Source organism: Nilaparvata lugens, unplaced genomic scaffold (assembly GCF_014356525.2).
Source record: "Nilaparvata lugens isolate BPH unplaced genomic scaffold, ASM1435652v1 scaffold6508, whole genome shotgun sequence".
In the NCBI taxonomy this organism is placed as follows: Eukaryota; Metazoa; Arthropoda; class Insecta; order Hemiptera; family Delphacidae; genus Nilaparvata; species Nilaparvata lugens.
In genome coordinates, this window is record NW_024092259.1 from 403 (window position 1) to 14,267 (window position 13,865).

The 13,865-nt window shown below is 35.3% G+C and overlaps 1 protein-coding gene across 1 annotated transcript; it reads left to right on the plus strand.

Moving 5' to 3' along the window:
- Positions 1-210: 210 nt before the first annotated feature.
- On the plus strand, positions 211-12,690 carry LOC120348956 (protein BCCIP homolog; the record flags this gene model as incomplete). The annotated part of the gene is given in 6 exon segments (XM_039445261.1): positions 211-365; positions 2,558-2,656; positions 5,787-5,886; positions 5,889-5,970; positions 9,918-10,095; positions 12,499-12,690. Coding segments are annotated over 6 exon segments (791 nt in total), but the record flags the coding sequence as incomplete, so codon positions are not given.
- Between the last annotated feature and the right edge of the window lie 1,175 nt (positions 12,691-13,865).

The following is a 13,865-nucleotide window of genomic DNA, read 5'->3' on the forward strand; positions in this document are numbered from 1 at the left end:
TGTGAATTTGGATAGAAAAATACTGCTTGCTGAGAGTACAAACTCTACGTCTGCGAGCAGGAATGAATAACTAATAATTTATGAATTTATAGAGAAGTAGAAAAATAGAAAAAGAAGAAAGAAAGAAAAATTAGCAACCAATCACTCACACATTCACACTAACCATGCTCACTCTATTATTACGTTATTAGATTCAAATTTCATTTGCAGAAATCCAAGTGGACTTCGAAGGTCGTAATCCTATCGACTCTGACTTCCATGGAATTCGACAACTGTTGCATCAACTCTTCTTGAAAGCCCATGTCAACCTCTCCGATCTTACGAACCTGATCATAGAGCAGAATTACATCGGTAGCGTGATCAAGGTAATAATAATAAAGCTTGACATTCTAAATAGAACAAAAGCCTCTCATATGAGGTAATGATATTTTGTGCTGACAGCTTGATCAAGGTAAACCGGAGATTATAATAATATATATTGAGGGTGATGCCCACATAAGCTCTGTGCGTGGGTATGAGAGGGATGATGATGAGAGATGACGATACTTTTAGGAAGGGACGGGACCGCGTCTTATCGGCTCCTCCGAAAGACGGGGTGGCCGTATCTATGTGATTGTGCTGTGGTCAAAAACATTTGCCCCGGTAGAGATTCGAACTCTGGTTCTCTTGATTATTAGACCGGCGCATTATCACTTAGGTTTACTCCAACGAATCACCCTAGTCCTAGTAATTTTAGTCCTTAGTAATCTATCTGAATGTACTTACTTAGTCAATCCTCTTTTACCGTTAGGTGTTGAGGTTTACGAGAGCCCTCCATCTTTCTCTTTCGTGCGCCTTCCTTCTCACTCCTCTCCACTCCACGCCTCTCTCCTCGGAGAGGAGAGGATGAAGCTCGACTTTAAGAAAAACATCTTTTGGGACAAATGACTGGAACTGTCCGGCCCTAGAACGATCACAGGACAACCATCCCTCACCCATCCCACCAATATAACCTGTTATAGAATTACTTTTTCATATATATATAACTCATGTTATTTTAATTATCCACTGCATACTGCTATACTTAAATTTTTGAGACAGAACATTTCAAATTCGGTACGATATAAATCCATGAGATTTATAGGATGGTTTATCCTCTGAATCTCATGGATTTATCTCTTACCGAATTTGAACTGTTCTGTCCCGAAATTTGAACTTTAGGCGCTCATATCTCAAAAAGTAATGATCAGAAAAAATTTTTTCCTGAGAAAACTTTTTCATTTTTATAGCTTATTCGAGTAGAAAGTTTATTTCAGCCTTTGCACAGCCTTAGAACAAAATTACACTCGCTATCACTTGAAAAAATGTAAAATAATAACTATTGATGACCCTGATCAGGATATTGATAGAAACATGGACAATTCCCTGGCCCTTTTGCCGTTTTGATGATATCCAAATCGAAAAACTGGAAAAGTTTAGGGAAAAACTTAGAAAGTTTATTTTTAGCCTTGCGCAGCCTTAAGCAATCTAAATCTGAAATTTCTTGTTTTCAAGTGTTTGCACTGAGAATGAAAAAGTGAATGAAACATATCCTAATTTTTTGGCTGGTGTATATGAATCAAAATTCGGGGAAGGAACAGTTTTGGGCTGTGCCTGTCGGTTCTTCCCCAACCATTTCAATGACTTGTGTTTCGTGTATCATCGAATAAATAAATATAGATAAATAGACGAGTAGGCAGGTTGGCAGTGGGTGAAACTTGCACTTCTATCCTTTAAAGTGGTGATATTTGTGATCCTTGATGAAAAAAAAAAATATTAAAACAATCAGCCGTCAAATTCCGTAACACTATTTTACTAATCTTATATTCAATACATAATATAGACAATATCGGGGACCGAGCTTCGCTCTGAAGAACAAAAGCAAAAAAAATGTATTACGAAGAAGATTATAATACATTCAAAGTTCATACAGAAATGTTCTATCTAATCACAGTAAATTGAGATTAATTCCCAGAGAAATGCAAAAATCTCCCTCACAAAGGCCGGTTGCACAAAAGCCGTTTAAATTTTAATCCTTATTAATATCATGTGAACTAAATCAGAGAAGACCATTCAAAAAGATGGTTCTACTGAATTAATCAGGATTGAAAATAACCCGGCTTTTTGCAACCGGCACTAAGTACCTGATTGAATGATTACAAAAGTTCAACAGTTGAGTCATAATTTTGACACAGTCCCACACACATGAACTCGCTCACTCACTTCCATCATCAACAGACGACGAGATAATATTATCAGCTGTTTTTCCTAGGATGAGTATAATTATCCTTTTAATGTCCTTCAGCGAGTTTTCCCAGGGATGAGACCTAGTGCAATCGAATTTTTATATTATAAACCTACTATGTTCTGAATTTCGTGAGAATCATTAGAGCCGTTTTCGAGATCCGGTGAAATACAAACATATAAACAGAATTGCTCGTTTAGGATATATTTTATAGATATATGTGTTCGATAGCAAAACAAAACATTTAAAATCACTTTTTTATTAATTCAAAAATTTTTTAATTTTAATTTTCAGCAAAGCGAGATTGACGAGGATAGTGGAGATGATGATGACGAAGTTGATCCCAATGATGTCTATGGAGTTACGTCAATCATTAACATAACCGACAAACAAGTAAGTACTCATCAATGAAAGATTAACACACACACACACTCACCAGATATACACGCACACTACACCTTAACTTGATTCATCACAACCAATGAGAAAAGATAGTATAAGAAGATATCCCATGGTATAGGTCATTCACTTTTTGTGTAGTTGAGAAGTTGATATTGTGGTAATTATTCATATTGAATGAAAAAGACTAAGAAATTGTCAAAAAACCACAGATTTATTGATACTTGGAAAGACCGGTTTCGGTTATTACACCATTGTCAATCTCTAATAAACTAAAACTAAATACGAGAGCAGCAGAATTTATACTAGTAGGCGAGTACTGCTATTGGTCAAGGGCATGAACGCCTGCCATTGGCCCAGCTAGACAGTCCTCCTCCCACTCGACGGTGTGACAAGATGGCGGCTTAAGCAACAGAATTGCCATGATAACAAAATTTACTTTCAGTACAAAATAAGACCCAAGAAAACAAGTGAAAGATAATAAAATAATAGTAAATGGTAGAACTATTGACTAATGTATGCTTACAATGTTATGACTAGTAGTTCTGTGTACAGTAGACCTCACGCAGTATTCTCATCCACAAGTACCTAATTGGAACTATAGACCTCAAGGAAATACAGCAATAGACAGGCTTCTCCACACATCTGTGTAATCACTTGTCAGCTGATTTATGATGAATAATTCTATAGTCTGATTTTTACTCTAATATTGGCGTATGAAGGAGGCTCCTTTTCCTTTTATATTATCCTTGAAATGCAAAATTTCCAAAAACCTTGTTATACGTCGACGCGCAATTAAAAAAGGAACATATCTGTCAAATTTCATGAAAATCTATTACCGCGTTTCGCCGTAAATGCGCAACATATAAGCACTCAAACATTTGAACATTAAGAGAAATGCCAAACCGTCGACTTGAATCTTAGACCTCACTTCGCTCGTCAATAAAACTAAATTCGTAGTGTTGTATTGGTTGAAATGAATCTGGTCATTTAAACTATACTGGGAATTTTCCTTAATTACTCTTGTTATTTCTAAAGCCTCTAGAATATTCAAGATCTGCCTTTGTTATTAACATGCAGAAACTCAACATTCTCCTCAACTGTGAACTTGTGATTATTTGTTATCAAATGTTCTGCAAAGTTAGATTCCCAATTTTGTTCATTCCAATCTCTGATGTGTTCTTTTTCATTCAGTATAGGTCATATTTTAAACAAATTTTAATGTTAACTCAACCTGATAGATAATAATAATACTGAGGGTGTTGCCCACATAAGCACTTAGACTTGTGCGTGGGTAATGAGTGAGAGAGATGATGATGAGAGATGACGACTACTTTTTAGGTAGTCGGGACCGACGGAATATAATCTCTTCCGAAAGACGGGGTTGCCGTATTATGTGATTGTGCTGTGGTCAAAAACATTTGTCCCGGTCGAGATTCGAACCGTCGGGTTCTGTTGATAGTTAGATCAGCGCGTTATCACTTAGGCCTACTCCAACGAGCCACACCCTAGTCCAAGTGTAGTTGTTTTTCGTAAAGCCATGTGACGCTGGTAGTCTCTCATACTGTGCCGTTCTTACACTCTCACACTCCCAACAAATCAGTAATAGTAGACAGTAGTCGAAAGTAATCGGCTTGAGTTAACAAGAAATGAGCTTGAAATTTGGAAAATCAACGTCATATAGTGAGGCCCAAGTTATAATGGCAGTGGATAATGATAGGAGAAAAACGTTGCCGATCCTCTGTCTTGTCAATGCCTTCTATGGACGGTAGCTGATAGAGGTTTATTAATGTAATATTAACTGTTCATCGTTTAAAATAATCAATTATATTCTTCAATAATTTCATAATGAATTTTCATATCTAAGATTAAATATTTTGTTAATTAATTATTAATTCCACATTGTTAAAGGACGATCTGGCAACAAAGCAAAGCAAGAAAGAGAGCGCTATCCGCTTTGTTGAATGATAGACAAGGATAGCAATACCTTGCTATAGTGAGGTCCACGTTATAATGACAGTATTTGATCAACTTTGGTTTTGCTATCCTTGTCTTTTTTTACAGTGTAGAAATATAATTGATTAATGCAGAGAATCGGCATCTCTATTCTTCTATCTTTATCCACTGCCATTATAACGTGGACCTCACTATAGTTATCGGGGGGCGGGAAAGGATTTCTTGGATTTCTAGGGGGTGGCATACCGATAGGGGGGAGAAATGTAGTTCCTTCTTAGTGGGGGGGGGGTGTAGTGTCATTATTATTATTTAAAATGTCAACAAGTTTAACCAATCCATGCAAGTACTGAAAAAAAGTATATATATATGCCGATTCCTACCTTAGACTCATTCTCGCACACAGGCAGTAATACCTCTGCTATATTTCTCAATATATTATATATTTGTATATCTGCTGTCATTTCTGTGGTGCTGAAAGTGTATTGTAAAATGTATTCTTATTTTTATGCTGTACCACGGTTTCGCTTGTATAACTTATGAAATAAAAAACTTTTGAATTGAAAAATTGAATCAAACACTGTCATTCCTCACTATAGGTGTTTTTCTATGGCACAACTTACCTACTCAAATAATATACTCATAAATTTATAAATTCAAGGACTTTATGAATGGCAAAAATTGGAAGAACTTAGCATTATATTGTAGGGACGCATGGAAATACCGATGGTTTTTAGTAGATAATTTCAATAATTGATCATTCGCATTGTGCTTTGTTTTGAGCTTTTCTCTAAATTTAATATTAATCATAGTTTTAGTCTCATAATATGTTTCTTCTATTAAATTCTGATGAAATTTTGTTTTAACTGTATAACTTAAAATACTACTATAGTCACTAATATATGCATAACTAAATAATTATGAAACTCCATCTTCAGCTGACGGCTTAGAAGCCAAGCTTATGATTTAATTTATATTTGAAAAGTGTGTATTGTTTTGTTTATGTCAATAAATCATTATTCTATTCTATTCTACTCATAAATTTAAGGATTGTTTACACTTATGGAAGAAAACTTGAATTGAAGGAAACTTGACATATAAAAACCGATGATTGATTGATAGATTACAATTTTATGACAGATTGATTGATTGCTTGATTGTTGTGTTGCAGCACTACGAGTGCGTGGATCAGTTGCGCACCCTGCTGCGTGAGATGTGCGCGGAACACGGCACTGATCAGAGCAACGCGTATGTGCGCGCCATGCTGTCCGACACAACACAGTCGGTCTGCTCATCAACGAACGGTTCATCAACTTCCCCGCGCAGATCGCTGTGCCGCTCCTCGAGAGCCTAGTGTAAGTAGATATTAAAAATCTGGTGTGGCGCATTCACACAACTTCCTTGCCGTTATGAAAATTCATCACCTGACACTAGAGTTCACGCGCATCTCAAGTCTACTATTCCAAGATCCATATCCCAAGTCTACTATTCAAGCTGGTGACAGGACAATAACGCTGGAGACACGAAGTCTGCTATCTCTTCATAGTGAATGATTCAATAGAATCAACAGTTGCCAACAGTTTGCAATTGAATAATCACATTATCTCGAATTTCGAGCTTATTTTCAATTTTCGGTGAAAATGTTACTAGACATTAATTGTAGATATTTTCATGCTCAATCTTTTCCACTTGAAATTTTTTGTTAAATTGTATCTAAAGCCCGATAATTGGGAACCTAAAATCAAACTGCATAGATGGGGCGGAGCTCCTGAAATTTTTACAGATATCTGACTTGTGGCAGTTGATAGAGCTTATCAATGACTATTTTTAGGTATAAGTTTGATCAAAATCGTTGGAGCCGTTTTCGAGAAAATCGCGAAAAACCCTGTTTTTGACAACATTTTCGCCATTTTAGCCGCCATCTTGTATTGCATTTGATCGAAATTGTTCGTGTCGGATCCTTATAGTGTAAGGACCTTAAGTTCCGAATTTCAAGTTATTCCGTAATTGGGAGATATTATCGTGTACACAGACGCACATACACATACAGACATACAGATATTTAGAAATTTCAAAATTAGAAACGTATAGAAATTTAGAAATTGGGGTACCTTAATTTTTTTCGGAAAGTAATACTCTCCTTACCTATGGTAATAGGGCAAGGAAAGTAAAAATATCATCTCTCTGGAAGAACTGCACCGACTGAGCCTGTTTTGTCTACTTGGCAACCGCGCTTGTTCCTACGAAGGGAAGGCTTATAAGTAATGCACACATGCTTGTAGAAATCGTTAGTCCGTGCTATAAAAAGAAAGGGTAGATATGAACATTCTTTTCCTCTATTTCAGTGTCTTGGATGTTTGCCTCTTAGATCAAGGTCCTGTATATGTTCTATGTAATGTCTAGAAACGGTGGTCAGGGATGTCCCCAGTTATCAAACTAGGAGAGTGACAGCTGATTTACTGATACTTCCCAAATCATATACCACTTGTTTCCAGAAATCGTTTGTATTTCTTGGCCCCAAGTGTTTTAATAACATCCCGATTGAAATCAAGAGGATTCACAATCAACTTGTTTTCAGTCTTACAGTGGAGTGATGGGGAGAAAGTTTTGGAATGCATAGGAGACTCATTCACCGACACCACTCCATTCAATAGTTTTGTGCAGCAAAAAACTGACACTATTGTACTTTTTACAACAGCGCGACTGCCGGAAGGTTAACACGAATTAAACAACGCGCTGTTATTGAATTTTTAACTGCTGAGGAAGTGAATCCTAGTGAGATTAATCATCGTTCAAAGGCTGTTTATTGTGACGATACTGTTGATAGATCTACCATGCATCGATGAGTTATAAAATTTCGAGATTGCCAAACTGGAAAAGTCTCAATTGGTGACGAAACACGCAGCGGACGTCCAATCACTGTCGCAGACGATAATCATCGTAAAATTGTTGATGGCCTGATTCAAAATGACTGGCGAATCAACACTTAACAGCATATCGCAAAACAAGTTGGAATATCCAAGGAGCGTGTCGGCTTCATTATTGAACAGTTGGGACACCATAAAATCTGTGCTCGATGGGTGATGTGTGCCATGCCGTCTGACAGACGAGAATAAACAGCGTCGATTTGAATGCTGTGAACAATTTTTGAGGCGCTACCGTGAGGAAGGAGACGACTTCATTCATTATTGAGAAGAATAAAAGAATTAAAGAGCTTTTAAACAACAATGAATCTCACTGGGATCCACTTTCTCACCATAGAAAACTATGTCAGAAATATAATTCTCAGGATATGTTTTGAAAGAGAAGGAAATTTCCAATTAGATTCATAATAATTTGTTCGTTTGTCCGACGCTTTTGAACTCTTTATGAGCGCCAAAGTTGAATCATTGTACAAAAGTGCATCATTGCATTCATACAATATATTATTATTGACTTGTGACGTGCAAGTGAGGTCTAAGATTCAAGTCGACGGTTTGGCATTTCTCTTAATGTTTAAATGTTTGAATGTTGAAATGTTTATATGTTGCGCATTTACGGCGAAACGCGGTAATAGATTTTCATGAAATTTGACAGGTATGTTCCTTTTTTAATTGCGCGTCGACGTATATACAAGGATTTTGGAAATTTTGCATTTCAAGGATAATATAAAAGGAAAAAGGAGCCTCCTTCATACGCCAATATTAGAGTAAAAATCAGACTATTGAATTATTCATCATAAATCAAATATTTTGTTAATTAATTATATTTCTACATTGTTGAAAAACGATCTGGCAACATTGCGGAGCTAGAGAAGGATAGCGCTATCTGCTTTGTCGAATGATAGACAAGGATAGCAACACAATGTTAATCAAATACTGCCATTATAATGTGGACCTCACTATAGCATACACTCCTTTTTATATTATACTGTAGTTCCAATAAACGGAATTTCGTCTACTAATGTTAAGTGCATTTTCGTTTCTGCGTAAATTTCCGCAGTCGACGACGACAAGCATTGTTGACATAATTGAATAAAAACACAAAAATATGTTGTCAAATTCTACACTGTTTCATTTAGTACACGACCAAGGTTCGTGACCACACTGGTCACATTTTCAAGTTGACTAAAGCTAAAAGGTCAAGGTAAAGGTTAGCTTTCAACTTGAAAATGTGACCGGTGTGGTCACGAACCTTGGTCGTGTACTAAATAAAAGAGTGTAGAATTGACAACAATTGTGTTTTCATTCAATTATGGAACGGTTCTACAATATTGACAATGACTCAGTCGAATAATTGTTGACATTCATATTCCCCAAATTTAATGTGTGCTAAAACAGCTGATCAAATAACTTTTCATTATTTTGTCAAACATTCCTATAATATCAACATATTATTGTCATTTAAAAGTATAAGCTCAACCTGCCCCATTAAAACATAATAATTGAACATAATTGACCGAGCGAAGTAAGTTCTAAGATTCAAGTCGACGGTTGGCATTTCTCTTAATGTTTAAATGTTTATATGTTCTTATGTTAAGTATTTACAGCGAAACGCGGTTAATAGATTTTCATGAAATTTGATAGGTATGTTCCTTTTTAAATTGCGCGTCGACGTATTACAACGCTTTTGGAAATTTTGTATTTGAAGGATATTATAAAAGGAAAAAGGAGCCTCCTTCATACGCCAATATTACCGTAAAAATCAGACTATAGAAATATTCATCATAAATCAGCTGTCTAGTCGACTGTAATACTACCCGTTCAAAAACATCGAACATCTTGAAAATTTATCTTTCATCAACGTTAGTAGACAGTTGACTATAATATAAATCAGCTGTCTAGTGGACTATAATACTACCCGTTCAAAAACATCGAACATCTTGAAAATTTATCTTTCCATCAACGTTAGTAGACAGTTGACTATAATACTACCCGTTCAAAAACATCGAACATCTTGAAAATTGTATCTTTCCATCAACGTTGTATACAGTTGCAGCCAGACCTGATAACAGCGATCACACTCACATTCCGGACGACACGTCACGGTACGATAGGACAGAAAGCTCTATATTATTTAGGATTTTTTCTAGACATTTTAAATTGATAAATTATTTATTAATTTCTGAGAAAACATAACAACAGGTCAATGTAACTTACTGAACGCGAGGTCTACTGTTCACAGAACTACTAGTCTTTAAGTCATGTAGACAAATTGAAATCTAACCAATCTGAGATTCTCTCCCTGTCGTGGTCGACGACGGCATTTACGCACAAACGAAAACCCAGCTAAACTTTTTCTGATTTCTCTACTATTTTTGCAGGAAAGAAATACAGAGAGCCAAGGAAAAGAAATTGAATTTCAACTTCTCCTACATCATCATCATTTGCAAACTGTACAAAGAAGACGCCACTGAGAAGAAGAAAAAGAAGAAGGGCAAGAACAAGAACGCTGAGCCCGAAATTATATGGACCAATCCCGAGGAAGAACTGTTTGATCAGGTAAATAAAAATGACAGTAATATTCATTTTAAAATACTGTATAATATAATATATTATATACTGTATTTTATTCTTTATTCTTACAATAAGTACATCATTAAAATGATAAGGAGTGGAAAATGAGTTTAATAACAGTTGAAAATAATTATTAAGCAGCGTTTACACCGGAGTTAATAACACAAGTTTTCAACATTTTTGTTATCAACTGATGTTAATTACAAAAGTCAATAACATCATGTTAAGTTGCGTTTACACCGGAGTTGATAACATGAGTTATTAATAAAAAGCTGTCAACTTGTTTTTTCTCTTGACAAAAGTTGATAACTCGTGTTTTTAACAGAAAATTCCTTGTTATTAACAAGATGTATATTATCCATCGAGAGTCGGTAAAGATCAAATGAAATGTGTTATGTTAGTAACAAAAGCCTCTACTAAAGTAAAATAGTATTACAGAATACAGTAACTATTGTTATAGTTGACCAAGCGAAAATGGGTCTCTCAAGGCCACTGCAATGTTGCCACTGGTGGCCACCCCTCACCCGACCAGTCTATATACATTGACTATATTTCTACACCCTGAACATCGCTCTTTCCTTCTCATACCTTCCCTCTTCCTCTTTTCCGTCACTACCTGTCACAAATTCTTTTGAGCACGTCAGGTTCAAAAGTTCTATTGTGTCATTCTTTGAAGTTAGAACAATAACATCCCCCGTTACCTCATCCCATCATCCGCTATATTCTTCAACATCATGAATGAAGGAAAGAATATTATTATGTATAATGTAACTCTTTCTTGAGTCATGACATCAAGAAATCCAATTTTATATGATGATTAGATTTTTCTTTATAAATGCAACTATTTATAAACTGAGCTATTACCTCATAAAGGTTACTTGAAGACTTTTATAATAATCAATTGGAAGTGGAGTGATGTAATTTTATTTATTTCAGTCAATATTCTTGTAGTGCCCACTTCACTCTGCATTTTTCAATTTGCATGAATTCTCATTTGATTCCCATCACACTTCATCCAGGCTTTGGACAGAGAAGACAAACAATACTCCCCACAATAACAATACTTCACTATCACACCCTCTCTCACACACACATTCACTTTCTCTCTTACTAGCCACCCTTAGTACAAAGTGGCAACAGTGTACCTTGAGGGACCCATTTTCGTTTGGCCAACTATAATACAGTAGAATACAGTTAAATTGTATTTTAGAATACATGTGTCTCCAAAAAAGATAAGGCCTATAGGAATTTAATTTGTTGATTTCCTATGTTGAAATTGATTAAATGAAACTAGATGAATGATTAAATATTTTTAATGTTGGAATGACAAAATTGAACTAAACTAAACAAAATATTGAAATAAACTGTTACAAGTGATAAACAAACAGTTGAAAACATCACAGGTGGCAAATATCAGATGATCGCCACATTTACCCCCCCCCCCCGGGCAGACGATTTGGCCATCCGAAATTTTGAAGCTCACTTTTTTTTGAGCCACAGGCTCAAAAAAAAACTGAGAAGTTTTTTGAAAACTTCTCACTTGAAAAGCTGAGACAAAAAATAGATTATTGCTTTTGATGAAAAAAATTTAAATTTTTCAATTAGCCTAATCGTCATTTTCGTTCTGGTCAAAATAATAAATGAAATAGAAAATAAATGTCTAGCAATTGTCATCGGTGAATGCCCTAAAGGTCATTACACACCCAGCTTAGTTTAGCTATTGTGAGGTTCACGTTATAATGGCAGTGAAAAAAGATAGGAGAACAACGTTGCCGATCCTCTGTCATGTCATTGCCTTCTATAGACGGTAGCTGGTACAGGTTTATTGATGTAATATTTACTGTTCATTCTCGTTTAAAATAATCAATTGTATTTTATTAAGCAAGCAATTATATTTTTCAATAATGTCATAGTAAATTTTATAATGAAGATGTTATAATATATAATATATATAATATATAACAAAATTATTTTGTTAATCAATTATTAATTCTTCATGTTAAAAGACGCACTGGAGACGCTGAGTCGGATTATAAATTTGATAGGCCATAAACCTGGTCCTGAACATAACGAACAAAACTAAAAAAATCATCAAATTCGGTGCAAAATTGAGGCTTCATTTTTATTTGTATAGATTCTTACAATAAGTACATCATTCAAATGATAGGGAGTGGAAAATGAGTTTAATAACGGTTAAAAATAACGGTTAGTCTACAAAAGTAGAATATATTACAGAATACAGTAACTATAGTTAATGCAGTAGAATACAGTTAACTACAGTAAAGTGGTATTTTGGAATACATGAGTCTCCAAAATAGATAAGGCCCATGGTACTTGAAAAGCTGAAAAATAGGGATGACAATAATGTGTTGGTTTTGTTTGTGACAGGAGGCAGATTGCCGCTTCGAGTTCAGTGTTCGAAACGAGAGCGACTCTGCGCTGAGTGGAGACTGGATGGAGGACGACAGAGTGCTCAAGCCATATCGGCGAGTGCTTGTCATATCGGCCGATAAACTCGAGAGAATCATCGACAAAATCAAAGACTTTGTCACGCCCACCAAATAAACGCAGTGCAATTCTATTTTGTTCGCCTTTTTATTTGATTTTTCAAAGCTTTAGTGCCCCCAACTACTGTCAAAAACAGTTATTTATTAGGTTATCACAAACAATACAATGATCGGAAAAGAAAAAATCTGGTGTGGAGCACTCACACAACTTTCCTTGCTGTTATGAAAAAAAATTGATCACCTGACTGCTGACGCTAGAGTTGACACGTATCTCAAGTCTACTATTCCAAGATCTGAGCCAGCTGGTGACAGGGTAATAACGCTGGAGACACACGAGGTCTGCTATTTCTTCATAGTGAATGATTTAATAGAATCAACAGTTGCTAACAGTTTGCAATTGGATAATCACATTTTATCGAATTCGAGCTTATTTTCAATTTTAGGTGAAAAAGTTACTAAACATTAATTGTAGAGATTTTCATGCTCAATCTTTACCATTTGAAATTTTTTGTTTAAATTGAATCGGAAGCCTGATAATTGAGAATCTAGAATCAAACTTTGCATAGATGGGACGGAGCTCCTGAAATTTTTACAGATATGAGACTTATGGCAGTTGATAGAGCTTATCAATGACTATTTTAGGTATAAATTTGATCAAATCGTTGGAGCCGATCAAAAGTTCTAGACTTTAAACAGCTGGAGTCAGAAAATTAGCTTTCCAAAACGGGGCGTAGTAGCAGTTTTTCATAACAGTAGTCGCAGTTTTTTATTTTCTCATTTCTATAATGGAAACGTTTTCCCTTGACGAAATAAAACATTTCTAAATAATTCAAAATAGCTGAAACTTTACACTATTTTCACTTTATTTTGGTTTACTTTTCTAGTTTTTGAAATTAATTCAAACGTGACTTTGACAATGACTACAACTACGCCAAGCCAATTCGGAAAGCCAATTTTCTTACTCCAACTGTTTAAAGTCTAGAACTTAGCCAAATCCCGAGTCGGAAACTTCTTCAATTTTCTAATTTAGTTTCAAATTGTCCAACTAATACATAGGTTATGTCCATTTCAATTTCTACCCAAATCATCAATTAAAAATATAAATTAGAATAAAACCACTTAAATTTTGAGCTCGAAAATATCACGTTCACCATAGCTACATGAGAGTACAAATCAATAACATTTTGTGCAAATTAGTATACCTATTTTAATAGATTTCTTTAATGGGCATAGTGATGCCCATTGTGC